The sequence below is a fragment of the Daphnia magna genome, linkage group LG4 (genome assembly GCF_020631705.1).
Source record: "Daphnia magna isolate NIES linkage group LG4, ASM2063170v1.1, whole genome shotgun sequence".
NCBI lineage: Eukaryota > Metazoa > Arthropoda > Branchiopoda > Diplostraca > Daphniidae > Daphnia > Daphnia magna.
The window spans coordinates 12,258,061-12,274,048 of record NC_059185.1 but is presented as its reverse complement, the minus strand read 5'-3'; the positions used below and the strand labels follow the sequence as shown (position 1 = coordinate 12,274,048).

General features: G+C 40.5%; 4 protein-coding genes and 1 long non-coding RNA gene across 11 annotated transcripts; 4 read left to right on the top strand and 1 right to left on the bottom strand.

Annotated features, from left to right (window-relative positions):
- The first annotated feature begins 223 nt into the window (after window positions 1-223).
- LOC116920341 (ras-related protein Rab-5C) lies at window positions 224-2,727 on the top strand. 4 transcript variants are annotated; one of them, XM_032926555.2, is made up of 5 exons: window positions 224-495; window positions 1,022-1,240; window positions 1,300-1,408; window positions 1,474-1,733; window positions 1,798-2,727. In XM_032926555.2, exons 2-5 carry the CDS (start codon window positions 1,042-1,044, stop codon window positions 1,911-1,913), a joined length of 684 nt encoding a protein of 227 aa, XP_032782446.1. In that variant the 5' UTR covers window positions 224-495; window positions 1,022-1,041; the 3' UTR covers window positions 1,914-2,727. The 4 variants fall into 4 exon arrangements, with proteins under 4 accessions (XP_032782446.1, XP_032782448.1, XP_032782449.1 ...); XM_032926557.2 differs by having other exon boundaries at window positions 227-351; XM_032926558.2 differs by lacking the exon at window positions 224-495 and adding an exon at window positions 597-728.
- A 45-nt stretch (window positions 2,728-2,772) lies between these two features.
- Window positions 2,773-3,573, bottom strand: LOC116920389. Of its 2 annotated transcripts, XR_004392338.2 has the most exons (5): window positions 3,558-3,573; window positions 3,359-3,456; window positions 3,237-3,262; window positions 3,005-3,122; window positions 2,773-2,938 (listed from the first exon to the last, which is right to left on the bottom strand). It is a non-coding gene; the product is annotated as an uncharacterized LOC116920389 (long non-coding RNA). The 2 variants fall into 2 exon arrangements; XR_004392337.2 differs by lacking the exon at window positions 3,558-3,573 and having other exon boundaries at window positions 3,359-3,471.
- Window positions 3,574-3,576: 3 nt separating this feature from the next.
- LOC116920217 (transcription initiation factor TFIID subunit 5) lies at window positions 3,577-6,191 on the top strand. The gene is given in 9 exon segments (XM_032926363.2): window positions 3,577-3,791; window positions 3,854-4,045; window positions 4,109-4,311; window positions 4,374-4,570; window positions 4,630-4,831; window positions 4,894-5,013; window positions 5,076-5,274; window positions 5,276-5,668; window positions 5,725-6,191. Coding segments are annotated over 9 exon segments (2,091 nt in total). The 5' UTR covers window positions 3,577-3,608; the 3' UTR covers window positions 6,127-6,191.
- Window positions 6,192-7,445: 1,254 nt separating this feature from the next.
- LOC116920260 (Krueppel-like factor 10) lies at window positions 7,446-10,860 on the top strand. The gene is made up of 7 exons (XM_032926422.2): window positions 7,446-7,830; window positions 8,744-8,938; window positions 8,997-9,428; window positions 9,494-9,760; window positions 9,823-9,931; window positions 10,002-10,102; window positions 10,172-10,860. Exons 1-7 carry the CDS (start codon window positions 7,768-7,770, stop codon window positions 10,412-10,414), a joined length of 1,410 nt encoding a protein of 469 aa, XP_032782313.2. The 5' UTR covers window positions 7,446-7,767; the 3' UTR covers window positions 10,415-10,860.
- Window positions 10,861-11,038: 178 nt separating this feature from the next.
- LOC116920208 (AP-1 complex subunit gamma-1) lies at window positions 11,039-15,984 on the top strand. Of its 3 annotated transcripts, none has more exons than XM_032926348.2 (13): window positions 11,039-11,255; window positions 11,506-11,573; window positions 11,635-11,968; window positions 12,030-12,268; window positions 12,325-12,401; window positions 12,619-12,630; window positions 12,810-12,905; window positions 12,964-13,290; window positions 13,362-13,996; window positions 14,060-14,348; window positions 14,411-14,750; window positions 14,813-15,066; window positions 15,148-15,984. In XM_032926348.2, exons 2-13 carry the CDS (start codon window positions 11,528-11,530, stop codon window positions 15,247-15,249), a joined length of 2,751 nt encoding a protein of 916 aa, XP_032782239.2. In that variant the 5' UTR covers window positions 11,039-11,255; window positions 11,506-11,527; the 3' UTR covers window positions 15,250-15,984. The 3 variants fall into 3 exon arrangements, with proteins under 3 accessions (XP_032782239.2, XP_032782240.2, XP_045027619.1); XM_045171684.1 differs by lacking the exon at window positions 11,039-11,255 and adding an exon at window positions 11,302-11,417; XM_032926349.2 differs by lacking the exon at window positions 12,619-12,630 and having other exon boundaries at window positions 11,040-11,255.
- Window positions 15,985-15,988: the final 4 nt, after the last annotated feature.

The following is a 15,988-nucleotide window of genomic DNA, read 5'->3' as shown; positions in this document are numbered from 1 at the left end:
GTCCGCTAGATGGCTTTCAGCACTAAATAGTACCATTAATATTATTGATTATGCAAGATCCATATTTTAAGATTCGACTAAATCGCTCTTGAAGTAATCAAATAAGGTGCCAGTAGTATACTATTCATCGGTGAAACAAAGAATGTGCACAATATTTTAGTTTGTTGAACACGAAATTCTACCAAGGTTGCCAGTCATCTGTCCCTCTTGTGGTTGAGAGTCGTAAGCTTTCGTGTGTCGCCGCCCCTGTTGTGTGGAGGATTTTTTTTTACATTTTTGGAGCTGCGAAAAATAAAACTTGGGCCATTATTACAGAGCGAGATAGCACTACAGCAGTCGAATTTCGTAACCGTAATATATATTGCCCGACGATCTCTATTGAAACTCTCCTTCCTGTCGTCGTTGGTCTTTAAGTGTGTGTCATCAAGAGTTTTTCGACTTTTTTGTTTCCAACAGCAACTGAACAGCATCGGCTTTTAATTCGTTTTCCCGTGTGTAAGTTGTTCGTGACGGTAGACGCCTCTCGATTTTTCTTTTTCTTTTTTTGGTTTGTTTCATTTTTCTTGGTATTTTCCGTATAAGCCATTACCATCCTCCCCTCTTCCAGACGGGAAAAGGAAAGAATTACGTGTAATGTTTGTTGCTACCCTCCGCCTGATGTTCAAGTGACGTTTCAAAATACCACCCCTACTGGATTCCCTCGGTCGTCTTGTGTTTGTTTGTCGAATGTGATTGACTCTTACGCGTGAATTTCCATATTTTGTTACACTTTCCAATTGACTTCTTGCTGAAATATTAGTATGGATTTTGATCCTACCAAGTATTCTAATTTCTTGCAGTACAAAAAAAACAAACAGTAGTAATTGAGAGAGTTTCCTGGTTTGAAATGGAATATTTTGTTTTGTTTAGTAGGTCATAAGTTGAGGAAGCCAATTAAGTACCTTCTGACCAATATAGGGATTCTATCCTGGTTGATTTTTCTTTCTTTACCAAGTGTTTTTGTTTCTTGTATGTTTTGCAGCCTCACCTTTGAATAGAGCCATGGCAAGCCGTGCATCTCAAGCTGGAACAGCAGCAGCCTCAGCTGGAGGAACTGCTCAGAGGCCAAATGGTGCCACACAAGGTAAAATCTGTCAGTTTAAACTGGTGCTTCTTGGCGAGTCTGCAGTAGGCAAATCCAGCCTGGTTCTCCGCTTCGTTAAAGGACAGTTTCACGAATACCAGGAAAGCACTATTGGAGGTAAATGTTTATTGATAAATTTTATTGCAACCTTCAATGCTCATTATCATTACTTGCAGCTGCGTTCTTGACACAGACAGTTTGCTTGGATGACACAACTGTCAAGTTTGAGATTTGGGACACAGCTGGCCAGGAACGGTACCACAGTCTTGCTCCCATGTACTACAGGTAACATCTTCAAGACTTTTACAAGGTTAATGCCTGGCTTCTAATTATTAATTTTATGGTTTTAGAGGGGCGCAAGCCGCCATTGTAGTATACGACATCACAAATCAAGACACTTTTGGCCGGGCCAAGGTCTGGGTAAAAGAACTGCAACGTCAAGCCTCCCCTAATATTGTCATCGCCTTGGCGGGCAACAAAGCAGATTTGGCTGCTAAACGTGCCGTTGAATTTGACGAAGCAAAAAGTTACGCTGAAGAGAATGGACTACTCTTTATGGAAACTTCAGCCAAGACGGCTATGAACGTCAACGACATCTTCTTGGCTATCGGTATTGTTATTATTATTAATTATTTACAGAGGCACGTGTATTCATCATTTATTACTCAATGTAGCCAAGAAACTACCTAAGAATGATGGAACTGGAGGAGTTGGTGGCAGCAGTGGACAGGGTAGGAGGCTAGACAGAGCTGAAGACGGCAACAAACCTGCTTCCTCTTGCTGCAAGTGATCGCGAAAACTAAAAACAAAAACAACAACAAAAAAACTAAACAAAGAAAACTACAGTCTACACATTTATTAAAGACGAAAAAAAGCAAACAAAAAAAACCAGCATATATACAAAACAAAAAATCATCCGTTCTTTGTTTCTTTGTTTTCCACGCGGGGATCCAATTCCTTTTTTCCTTCCTTTTTTTTCCAATATTATTATTAATTTTTTTGTAAACCATAAGAAATGACTTTTATATTATATCTCCTCTCGTCTTTTCCAGCATCCTCTCCCCCCATCAGAATATAAGTTGCAGCATTTAAATAGTTACCTTTTTTTGGGGATTATCCGTTGTCAACAATATCGTACTTTATTTTTTATTTTTTTTACGGAGCAGCGACATTCCAAATTAAACGATGGTTTTTAATTGGAAATTTTTAAAGAGGCAAGATTAAAAATGGCCTGACTCTGTATTAAATCTCCTGACCATCCATAACATGTTTTTTTTTTTACATAACACCCCCACTTTCCTCCTTAAAAAAATGTGTGATGGTTTTTTCTTGTGTAGAATTGCACCCTATTTCTTTTGTGTATACTCGCTCCCCGCCCTTCATACTTTTGTATATCAAGTTTTGTGAAACTTTGATTACTTGCATACTTTTGTTTCTCTATAAATGTAGGTGTTCTCTAGTTACCTTATTAGCTCTTTCTCTCCTGGATAATGATCGTGGCCCTGTCCAATACCTTTCGAAAAAGAAATAATGTCCCAAGCATGGATTTCGTGTAAGTAACGCTGCTATATCAGGAAATGTACATTTCTTGCCTTGCCCTCGAATTTTTATTCTTTAAATTTTAAATGAAGTAATATGTTAGGACAAAATTCTTGTGAAAAGACAAATCTTTATTGATGCAAGTAGTTCAAATATGAATGACATTTCACAAGAGGTAATTTTTTTACAGCCAAAATTTCAGCAGCTTTTCCAAGTTAGAACTCGATGGGAAGTCTTAGTTTTCTGGGATTGGAATGACAACTGATTCAGAATTACCTAGAAAAATAGACAAGACAGTTAGTAGAAAAACCTTGTGAAACATGTAGTGAAATCCAAACTTACCTAAAAATCAGACTGCCACTCTGCTTCCAAATGACTGCGAGTGTGAATAAATCTACTTGGAACGTGCGCGCATCTTCCTGCGCTTACGCTTGAGCCTACGCATACGCTTCTTACGCCACTAAACCAAAGAATCGAAAAGAATCATTAGTTTAAAGTTAGGCTTATGACACCTAAATAGTTCGGTGATGGCGTCACGTTAAACAATCGAAAATAATAGGAAACGGATGATTACCTTTGCTCTCATGATGCAGCTGGACTCTAAAAGTAAAGCAGAAACAAGCTTTGTTAATTTCCAATGACACAAACGTGGTAATAAAAGGATGTATTCGGATTTCACGAAAATGCACAACTTACCGAGAGTGGGCTGCAGAGAAGAGTGATCGAATGAAGGCAAATGGAGTCACTAGGTTGCCTTTTTCACTTACCCATCCTTTCTTGAAAACTGTGATAAACTTTTTCCAACAAAACAGACACTTAAATTAATTAAAATGTTGATAAAGAAATAAGGAATTTTCCAGCCTGTAAAAAGTTGGTTGTTCTAATATTTCCTCACAAATTTGATAACTGGCACACTGCTTGTCCGAGTTGTTTACGATCGAAAAAAATGGAGTATAGTATGAACCAGCTACCCCAAGCGATTAATTCAGACGCTAAAACTCAATCATCAGAAAACCAAAACAGTGAGGTTGTGAGTGACAATAGTGGCGGCCAAACTCTAGATTCAGAAAATGTTGATTCCAATACTCTTGCGGCCGTCCTACAATTTCTGCAAAAACATAACCTCAAAGTTAGAAGACGATTTTTTTTTTTTCAAACTTAGAACCGTTTTATAACTGTTGACTTGACTAGGGTACGGCTGACGCACTGAAAAAAGAAGCCCGACTCAAGGAGGATCAATTGAGAGATGCGCAAGCACTTCAGGTTGATTCTGAGGCAACAAACTTACTCTCATCGTACAAGAGTGAAGGGGATCCCAATGCCTATGAAAAAGCCTACCTTAGTTACAGAAGATTTGTCGAAAGCTCCTTAGATGTTTATAAAGTAAGATTGTTATTCATACGAGCTTTTAATAACATTTAATTTAATTTAATTTACTTGCTACAGCACGAGCTGTCTTTAGTGCTGTATCCACTCTTTGTCCACATGTATTTGGAAATGATTTACAACAATCACGAAAATGAAGCTTCTAAATTCATGGAACGCTTTTCAATTGACCAAGAAGATTATTACCAAGAAGACCTTAAAAAAGTTTCTTTTATCACCAAGAAAGAACACATGAAGGGCAGTGACCTTATGGAAAATTTCAAGTATGGCTCTTAATATTTTCCTCAATTTTCTCCTCTTATTTACATTACTAAATGTTCAACAGGTCAAGCCAGTTCACGGTTCGAATGTCACGTGATACTTACTCGGTTTTGAAGCGGTTTTTGCAGGACAAAAACCAATCTATTGTCATGAACGTCATTCAGGAACATTTATACGTCGACATGTACGAAGGGGTACCCCGGAACAAAGCTCAAGTGGAATCTACGGCGGGAGCCATGGAAGGCGAAGCCAATAGACAAGGCAAATAATAATTTATTTAAATCAGAGAAAAAAACAAGGATAACGTTATGTTTATGCAGTAAACAAGACCAAAATCTATTATGGCCTGCTGAAAGAACCCGACATTCAACTTTCGGTGGTAGAAGAGGAAGAGGATGGAGAGCCGGGAGAAGGTGGCGAAAAACCCAAAAAGAAAAAACCTAAAAAGGATCCTTTGCTCAATAAGAAAGCCAAAAGCGACCCCAATGCTCCCCCAGCCAGTCGATTACCATTACCAGATTTGTAAGATGTTGGGAAATTCCACGCAGAAAAGAGAAAAAGGTTGAGCTGAATTTCTGTTTCAGGAGAGATATCGACAAACTGGAGAAGGTCAGAGCTCTACGTGAAGCCAGCAAGAGGGTGGCTCTTGGTCCAGACAGCTTGCCATCCATTTGTTTCTACACAATGCTGAATTGCGCGGAAACGTTAGTACAATATGATTCCTTTCTGTTTGCTTGATTGATAAAATTTTTTCCCCTGCGAGCAGGGTAACGTGTGTCGAATTTTGCGAAGATTCTTCTCTTCTCGCTGCGGGGTTTTCTGATTCAATCCTGAAAGTGTGGAGCTTAGTGCCTCAGAAACTTCGTGCCATGAAACCAGCCGAACAGTTGGCCGATATTGACAAGGAGGCAGAAGATGTCCTTGTTCGTATGATGGATGATAAGACGGGTGAGACCATGAAAGGTGCTCTATGGCCATTGCGGGCCTGTTTATTCTGCCTCGTTTAGTCACGACCGGACGTTACTGCTTTCATCCTCGGAAGATGCCACCATTCGTCTCTGGAGTTTACAGACGTGGACTTGTCTTGTTGTTTACAAAGGCCATATTTATCCGGTGTGGGATGTCCGATTTTCACCACATGGATACTACTTTTCATCAGTCGGACACGATCGAACTGCCCGTCTGTGGGCTACTGATCATCATCAGCCCTTAAGGATATTCGCCGGCCATTATTCAGATGTCGACGTAGTCCAATTCCATCCCAATTCAAATTATGTCGCAACAGGGTCTAGTGACAGAAGCGTCCGCCTATGGGACTGTGTCTCTGGCAACTGTGTTCGGCTAATGACTGGCCATAAAGTATGGACATTTAAATTTTTTCGTCATTGCTTTTATTAATTGCTATTTTGCAAAAGGGAACTGTATCGGCGTTGTGTTTTTCAACCGATGGTCGTTTTCTAGCGTCCGGTGGAGCTGATCAAAAAGTCCTGTTATGGGATCTGGCTCACGGTCACTTGTTGGCTGACCTGCCTGGCCACACCATGACGATCTCTAGCCTGGCCTTCAGCCGAGATGGAACTGTCTTTGCTACGTCCTCTTTAGATGGTTCTATTCAGTTGTGGGATTTCTTCCGAATGACGGATGAATCCTCTTTAGAGGATGTCAACATTTCAGGACACAATCCGGACCTGCTGAAACGGAGCAACGTCATCGAATCTCTTCGACTGGCCCGTTATCCGACTAAAGCCACACCTGTCATGTCACTGCATTTCACGCGAAGAAATTTGCTCCTAGCCGCCGGCATGTTCGAAGGCTAAATCATCCGATTTATCATTTAGATAATTTTTTTTAATAATTAAAATACATATAACTTTGTCTCTTATTACATTTTTTTTTCAGACAGAGAAATTTTCAAGGTAATCAAATAAGTTATATTATCTTGTTTTTGTCGTCGGGGAAAATCCAAAGTTGGTTGGAGTCAGCTCTTTTTGAAATGTTCCTAGTGAACCGACAGTCCCGGTTGTATAAATAGAAGATAATCGACCTGGTTTTTTCCTAGTCGATCTAGAAGTTTCCAGTTTACACCCGATCAGTTGGTAAGCCTATACCAGTTTTGTTTGGTGACACCAGTCAAGAAAAACGAAATAAAAACTTCTACAGCTCGAGATATCAACCTTGGAAAAATCCCAAAGCTATTCAAATATTCAAATGAACAAAGTCTATTAGAAATGACCATATATTGAACAGAATAATCAATTTCAAGCTTGTAACTATGTGAAAGAAAAAAATCGAGCTGCCAAGGGAAAACACACCACGCACGTCCATAAGAAACTGTAAAGAAACAATAGTCTTTTATGGAGTTGTGCGTGTTTTGACTCGTATAGCGACCGGATAAAATTTAAGAAGTTGACCATCACGTGTGTTGCACATCTTCTTTTGTGTGCAAAAAACGTTTAAATCCGGAAATTGAAATATTGGCATTTTGCTTGTATTTAATATTCATATCGCATTATCGTTGAAAAAACTCTAAAGGGAACTTGGAAAATTGAACTGTTGATTTATTATCGCTCTTGGGGTGACGCAATCGCTGTAGGCTCTGGAGGAAACTAAAAAAGGGACACGAAACGTGGCATAGCAACATTAAACATATCTTCAATGGTGGGTGCGGTAATGGCTTAAAATGTTCTAACCAACAAAGAACTTTTTCTTTTCAGACGCTCGCCATTTAACTACGCAAGTCTACGCCAATGCCAAAACTTTGTGGCCTAGTTATAGTTGCTATGTAACTGTATGCATACAATGTTCGTCTTACAACCAAAATATAAGTTTACAACAATATGAACTGTCAGCTGTTTGGACAATTACAAAGTCGAGAGTTTACGTAATACATGTCGGAGAGAAAAAAGGGTGTGTGTGTGTGTGTGTGTGTGTGTGTGTGTGTGTGTCTATGTATATATTGGATGGTTGTCCCTTTGGTGGCGTATACAGTTTGCCAAAGACACGCGTCGAGCACGTGAACAGCTAGTGGTTCGGGCCTTTTCGGCTTTTTGATTGGTTACTAGGGCATTCGCTTCTAGCGCCGATGTGATCGCGCGGGATATGTCCGTAACGACAGACGATCGAGCGCGGGCTCAGCCCACCACGTTTTTCTCCTATCCTCTTCCACCCCATCGTTCTTTACACACTTCTTTTTTTTTTCTGTTTTATTTTCTGAAATTTTTACACACACATTCACAGCAACGAAAGTCTCTCAAAAGAAAAAGACTTGGCACTAGAGAACCACAGTCGTTCACGTCGTCTTCAAGTGTAAAGACACCTTGACAGTAGCCCTTCTCTCAACTGTGTCGTGCGAATCAATCAGGATATATTCAATTTTATGTTCAAACTTAGCAACAAGAAAAGTTTTGCGTAAGTGTTCCACATGGATTTGAACGAGCAAAACCGAAACAGAAGTCATAATGACACCACCGGCCACGCCGACCAATAAAATGCTTCAACATAATTTCGATCATCATTCAGCGGTAAGCCAAGATCATTTCATGGATTGTTAACATCATTACACTAGCTGTTGCTGGTGAAAAAGACTTAAACTTTGAAATCATTAATTGTTTGTGTACGGTGAGGTCATTGGGTACGTTCCAGAGTCGCTACTGTGTCCAACATTTTCGCTAGAGAACACTGTCATGTGCGTAGTGCCTTGACATGTGGTGAAAACGGGGCACGTTCGTCACGTAGACCCCCGAAAAAAGATTTTTTTTTTCTTTTCCTAAAACAACGCGAGTGAACGAACTAAAAATTTTTGATTTTGGGTTGTGGGTGGGGTTTTTCGCTCCCGAAGACGACGGAAAAGCCCCCGTTGCTTTTCACTCTGTTGTTGTGCACGCTCCCGTCGTCACTCTTTGATCACGTGATACCCTAGTACACATATATATGTATATATATATACTAGTGCGTTCGTGAATGCAGGCGTTCTTTTTGGACATTATAGTCGCTTTCCCGGCAACGACTTTCACTATGCGACGAGATTTTTTCAGCGGGCAGCAACACTCTTTTTTACATTTTTCGCACACACACAGAAATAAAAACACCTGATTGGCTGTTGCTAGGCTGTTGCTATACGGCTGTTGATCCCGTCATTTTATGTGCGTGTGTGTTGGTGACTAACACGTGAACCTAAAAGATTACAAATAAACATGAACTGCTTAATTGCAAAAGCATCACAAGCTCAATGTTCACATGCGTATTTTTGGTGTTGATGATAAAAATGAAAATAAAACATAAAGATCGGTTCTAATCGGGCCAAGGTTGCATAATATCGGCTTTTACATCAACGAGCAGTTCACCTTAAGAAAAAGAACCTACGATAATGTTAGAATTATTGACATTCGTGTTTTGATGTTCAAATCTCATTATCATTGTTGTATTATTTGATAGGATGAAGAAGATATGGAAACTGATGCCGCTTTGGAGGCTGTTGAAACTCTGCTCTCCTTTTCACGGGCAGCTACTTGTCAACAACAGGAAGCGGTCGGTATGTCATCGCTGAGCTCATCCAGTGGCTCGTCAGATGAATCGCAAGATCAGTGGGCTTCGAGCGACGACTCTAGCGACCATCTTCAATCTGCCAAGGTATGTTTATTGAAATTTCCTAAAAAAATTTTATTTAATTAACAAATATTTTATCCAGAGATTGATGTCATGTACGCCACCAAGAACTCCAAGTCCTAGCGTTACTTCAATGCCCGTTTCTGTCATCATGATCGGAAAAAAGGATGGAACTGCAGAGCCTGTGATTCAACAGGAATCCAATAATCAACACGAGGAGGCTGGAAATAACAAGGAGAAATTAATGGGAGGTCCTGCATTGCCAGGTCGTGAAATAATATTTGTCGAGAACAAGAACACCAACCGACATTTACGAAATGCTCATTTCGGAACGGAACAGATCTTTGTAGCTAACAAAGACACTAACCGGGAAACACGCGAAATAACCAATCACAAGCCACCACCGAATAATAGTTATAATGAAAATACTAGTGATTTAATTGTGCAGCAATTTCCTGTATCTCGTTTTGTACCTGAAATGATTACTTCTTCTACTATGTCGGCAACTTCTCAGGTATAATTTATTTTACATTTTTAAGTGATTATTGGACTTATAGTTAACTGATTTTCTGCTTGTAGGCGATCCCGATAAAATCGCCAGTGGCCATCGCTCCCAAATTGATGCTGAATGGCACAACTCTGGGTAATTGTAATGTAATCAATGGAACGTCAGCGACTCGAGTCATACCGGTCGTGCCATTGGGTGCTCCCGGTGCTGATGGCTCTATGGGTACTTCTGGCACCACTCTTTTCCTGGCCCCCTGTGATAACAACGGACAAATAACGCATTTTGTATTGACGACAGCTGGCATCCCATCCATGACCCTCATCGCTCCAAATAAGATGGTAATTTTTAAATAATGGATTTTTGAGGGGACGTTTGATTCTTAACCTTTTTGTGGTCGTAGGAAAGGGAAGCGGATAAACGTCGGCGTATTTATGAATGCCAATTCAAAGGATGCGGCAAAAACTATTTCAAATCATCTCATTTGAAAGCTCACATGAGGACTCATACTGGTATGCAAATACTTAGTTTGAAAAAATTAAGGCTTCCTTTTAATTATTCAAATTTTTCCAATTGAATCAGGTGAGAAACCTTTCGTCTGCAGCTGGGACGGATGTGATCGCCGCTTCTCGCGTTCGGACGAACTGTCCCGTCACAAACGCACTCATACTGGCGAGAAAAAAGTAAACGAATTTTCACTTCTTTTAATGATGAATTTGTTTTAACGTAATCAATTTCGTTTTTTTTTATAGTTCAGTTGCCCGGTTTGCCAGCGTCGTTTTATGCGCTCTGACCACTTGACCAAGCACGTCCGCCGTCATGCCCGCGAGCAGAAACCAATGGCTTGGCAACTGGCCACTCGCAAACTCGCCTCAGCCAGTTCTACTTCTTCTCCTGCTCATGCTACTACCAATGCTGCCAGCCCTACAGTGGCTTCTCAATTGATCCCGGCGCAGATTATCCTGTCCGCCTCAACTGCCATTCCCTCAAATTAAAACAACACACAAAAAAAGCAAAAGATGATGAAATGTTTATTATTTTTCGAAATCTTTTTCCTGGGGAGGGGGGTGTAGTAGCATGTTTATTTGTTAAAAATAAAGGGCGGGACCTCGGGAGACAGTATATATGTATATATATCTACTGTCTACGGTAGGTCAGTAGGTTATCTCTTAAAAGCATAACAGCAGCAAAAAAGCAGCAGAGGGGGCGGATATTTTCAGTGATATGTCGAACCCGTGAAATGTTTTCAGTTGATGGCGTTTTTCAATTGTTAAAATTTGCCGTTGACCACATTGTTTTTGTTATTCGTTCGAGCTGTTGAGCTTGTTCAAACATTTATATTCACAATTTATAATGATTACTGCCGAGCTAAACAATAATTGTGTTTCGAATGAATAATGGAAGATGGACATAATAAATTACGATATTGATCAAGAAAAAACACAAGTACACCCACTTGCCTGTCGTTCATCGACATAACACACAAGTAAAGATATAAGAAATTTATCAAAATCGAAATCCGGCCGACCCGGGACGACCGGCCGCCCACCCTCATGGCCCCCTTGGCTGCCCGCCCCATACCTTGTTTTCCCAACTGGGCTGAATTTTGTTTATTCGGCAATGCTCCACGTCACCTGGCTGAAAAGATGGCCGTCGTGTAGTGAATGTTTGACAAATTTATTTACCGTGCGTGAATTGCCAGGGCACTCTTTAATATATAATTGCACGCTTTATGCAATTTTGTGTGTGTGAATCTTTCTAGAAAACGGCTACGCGTTTTGCTATAACGCAAAACTACACCCCCGTTAACATTTTAAAAGTGATCGTAGCCATTCAGTAAGTTACATGACATACATGACGGTTCTTGTTTCTCCTCCTTTTCGTTTTATGATGTACAAACTGTTTGGGTTTGCTGCGTCGGTATCATAACAAATTGATCACTTGCAATAAACAAATACTTATACGGGTTTTATTTTCCTCGAGATTCGCTAATTGTTTGTAAGATTTGGTTTTTAGAACTGACTTCTTGTAGGCCAAAAATATTTGATCTGACATTGATTGACATTAAACTGTATTTGTTACTAAGGGTCTAAACACAACCCACAACAATGGCTAATGCTATTAAGCAAGTCATCAATGAGGTGGCTGAAAAAGGTATGCAAATTCATTACCAGCTTTATTGTTCTAGATACTGTTATAATTAATTTATTTTCAGTTAAAATGCCCTCAACCCCCACACGGCTCAGAGATTTGATACGTCAGATTCGTGCTGCCAGGACAGCTGCAGAGGAACGAGCTGTGGTGAACAAAGAATGTGCCTACATCAGGGCATCATTCAGGGAGGAGGACTCTCAATGGAGATGTCGAAATGTTGCTAAGCTGCTCTACATTCACATGCTTGGTTACCCAGCACATTTTGGCCAACTGGAGTGTTTGAACCTCATTGCCTCACCTAGGTTCACAGATAAACGAATTGGGTATCTTGGGGCAATGCTGTTGCTGGATGAACGCCAAGATATTCATGTCCTAATCACCAATTCCCTGAAAAAGTATGTTTCCTTTTTGTCTCTGTAGATTTAAAGACTCTTAACCTGTCCTCTTGTGTTGCAGTGATTTAAACAACCCCGTCCAGTTTATTGTTGGTTTGGCCCTATGCACATTAGGTGCCATTGCTTCGCCTGAAATGTCACGCGATTTGGCGTCTGAAGTTGAGCGGTTGCTCAAGTCTACCAACGCCTACCTGAGGAAAAAGGCGGCCTTGTGTGCTTTCCGAATTATTGGTAAAGTGCCCGAGCTAATGGAAATGTTTTTACCAGCTACTAGATCCCTCATCTCAGATAAAAATCATGGTATATTACGCTCGTTTTTTTCCATTTACCTTATATTCATCAGCAATGTGGATTAGGTGTTTTAATTACCGGCGTAACGCTCATCATCGAAATGTGCGAGCGGAGTCCAGACACTTTAATCCATTTCAAAAAGGTAAATGTCGTTTTCATCCTCCAATCGTTGTCTTTGTTAAGTAATCCATTTCTATTAACATTTATTTTCAATCAATCCATCCCTTTACAGTAATAACTGAATGTTAATATGTTACCATTTGTTTTGTTTGTTTCTGTTCTTGTTGCGGGATCATCTCTCTCTATCTCTCCCCCCTACGTTGAAACAAAACAAACCAAAATTACTTTGCTTTACGTAGGAGCATCGCGAGGTAAAGCATCTTTCGATGTTGTTTAATCCTCTGCACACATAAAACTGCACCCTTCAGCTTTTTTTTTTTCATTTCGTCTCGTCATGTTTTGGTTTTGTACTTATATATCTTTGGTTGTTTCCGTATCTTTTGCCAGCGATGCTTAATGCTTTGATTTTCATTTTCTTCTGCATCGTCAGGTGGTACCCAGTTTAGTGCGTATTCTCAAGAATTTGATCATGGCAGGCTATTCACCAGAGCATGACGTTTCTGGTGTAAGTGACCCTTTTCTCCAGGTAACAACTGCCACATATTATTTCCTAATGTAAAACTCATTTCTATGTTGAACCACAGGTGAAGATTTTGCGGTTGTTGCGAGTCTTGGGTCATAACGACGCCGAAGCCTCCGAAGCTATGAACGACATTCTGGCACAAGTTGCAACCAATACGGAGACGTCAAAGAATGTCGGAAACGCCATCCTATACGAAACGGTGCTGTCTATCATGCACATCAAGTCGGAAAGTGGCCTACGCGTATTGGCCATTAACATTCTCGGCCGTTTTCTGCTCAATAGCGATAAGAATATCCGATACGTGGCCCTCAACACGTTGTTGCGTACCGTTCACGCAGACAATTCGGCCGTCCAGCGACATCGCGCTACGATACTCGAGTGCCTTAAGGTTTCATTTAAACAAAACCGATACTAACTAGAGTTGAACGAATTATTTAAAAAACATTTTGACAAATTCAGGATCCGGATGTATCGATCAAGAGAAGGGCGCTGGAATTGAGTTTTGCTCTAATCAATGGATCAAATATCCGAGCAATGATGAAAGAGTTGCTAGCATTTCTGGAGAAATCTGATGCTGAATTCAAGGCGCAATGCTCTTCTGGCATAGTCAGTGCAACGGAAAGATTTTCTCCTAATCGACGGTGGCATATTGATACCCTTCTGAGAGTTCTCATTGCGGCGGGCAACTTTCTACGAGACGACGTCGTTTCAAATACCATCCAAATCATTTCGGAAAGCACTTCACTTCAGGGCTACGCCGTGGGCCAGTTGTGGCGAGCTGTCAGTTGTTCTTCAGGATCCTTACAACACGACGGGCAACCGGGAGATCTTGACCTACAAGGGGCCACGTTGCCCATTTCAGAACGTCAGCCATTGGCCCAAGTTGCATCTTGGTGTCTAGGCGAATACGGCGATAGTCTTATCAATGGACATACCAATGCCAACGAACAGGAAGAGCCGGTTGTTGCTGGGGAGGATGAAGTGGTTGATTTCATTCAGGGCATTCTATCGTCTAGCCAAAGTACGATCATAACGAAGCAATACGCTTTGACGGCTCTTACTAAGCTCAGCACACGTTTCAGCGTTACTGTCGGGTACTTACAAATTAATTCTTATTTTAATTAGTAATTTAAATTGACTCGTCATGATCTATACAGTCGAATTGAAGACATAGTCACTCGCTTTGGCACCCATTTGAACGTGGAATTACAACAACGTGGTATCGAATATGCCCAGTTGTTTACTAAGCACGTTGCACTTCGTCCTGCCATTATGGAACGCATACCGCCTATGGAACATAAGTCGTCGCAACAGGGACTGACGAACGGCAGTTCTGGTGGAGGAGGAACTTTAGTTAGCAATGGTGACGACAACATGTTAATGGATGATTTAAGTTCGTTTACAACCACAAGCACGAGTCATTCGGCACCAGCCACAAAAGATTCGGTAAAATCTTCATTCTATTATTTATAATTTCCATTCTAATTATTTTTTAAATTCCATGACAGAATTCTTTGCTCAATCTACTGGGTGGATTGGACAATTTTGATAATGGGCCATCGGCTCCGGTTTTCACAAACTCGAAAGCATCGACAGCTCCATCTACGTCCAATCTGGATCTGCTCGACTTGTTAGGTGGTTTGGACTTGAGTGGATCGACCCTTTCTTCAGCTCCAATTAGCGGACCCCTCATGACGACTCCTACAGGTTCTAGTACTAGCAGTTTAGTCAACAATAATTTGGCTAATTTGCTCAGTTCACCGACGACCCAAATGAGTGCCGCCGTCTCGAACAGTTCGAGTTTCTTAATCGATGGGTTCTTAGGGACTGCGCCTACACCCTCACCAAGTAATAGCAACCAATATAATTGGCTTGTGCCTTACTACAACTTCATTTGCAAATATTTTCAGAACTTCAAAATGTAACGGCCTATGATAAAAACGGACTAAAAGTGGATTTCTCTTTTGACCGTCCGGTCGACAATCCTAATTTGGTGATAGTCACACTAACGGCTAGCTCATCGTATGGTTCGACGTTGTGCGATTTCCTCTTCCAGGCCGCCGTGCCGAAGACATTCCAACTTCAAATGATGCCGGCATCTAGCACGGTTATAAATTCCGGTATTCCCGTCACACAAGTCATGCGCATTCTTAATCCCACAAGAGTACGTAACCGTTTTCATTTGATAATCTTTCATTGCAAAATGAATCAATAATGCTTTTTTTCTTTGTTTTCTTTTTAACAGGCGGTACTAAAAATGAGAATCAAATTATCCTTTTCTCGAGACGGGATGACTATACAGGATCAAGATGAAGTCAAAAACCTCCCATCAGCCTTGTGGCAATGAATTTTTGTTTTTTTAAATCACAAGGTTTAAAAGAAATAGCCAAAAACCCTCAAAAAGTGGAGTTTGAGCGAAAAAAGGGTGAAATGATAAAAAGGAGATCCTTAGTATATTCAAAAGAAAAAAAAAGAATAAACACACGTACATATACATACAGTTGACGGCCTGCTGTTGCTGCAAAGAAAACAATGCCTTGCCTTCTTCGCTTTAATTTTTCTAAGTGTGGGTGATTCCCTTCTCTCTTCTTCGTCCACCTGCACCCATTGTCTACGATTTAAAACTATCTCTTACATCCTGCGGCATGAGAACATTAGACTCGGAAACCAATTCCAAACAAGAATAATCGTCTTATGTATTTTGATGCAAAATTCAAAAAAAAAAAAAAAAAAAATCCATGTAAAAACAGTTAATTACCCTGGCAAGATGCTGCGTTGGGGTCCTCTTGGTGATGTCTAAAAGAACGTCTGCCCAGCTGCATTACCCACTTTTTCCCCTCTTTCCTTCTTATACCCTAGGTCTGCTGTTATTACTCGTTTTCGTTTGTTTTTTCCTTGTGTATGTTTAAAAGAAGCCTGCAAGGCCATTTATACGTCTTGTAGGTTAAACTGTACCTTTCCCTCTTTATTCCCAATTATAGAGCACTTTTTTTTCCTAGTTAGTAGGCATACCATGTGTGGTTCTCAACAATTCCTGTGAAACTTAATGAAGGAAACGATTATTAAAAAATTGTTAATTGTCTTCA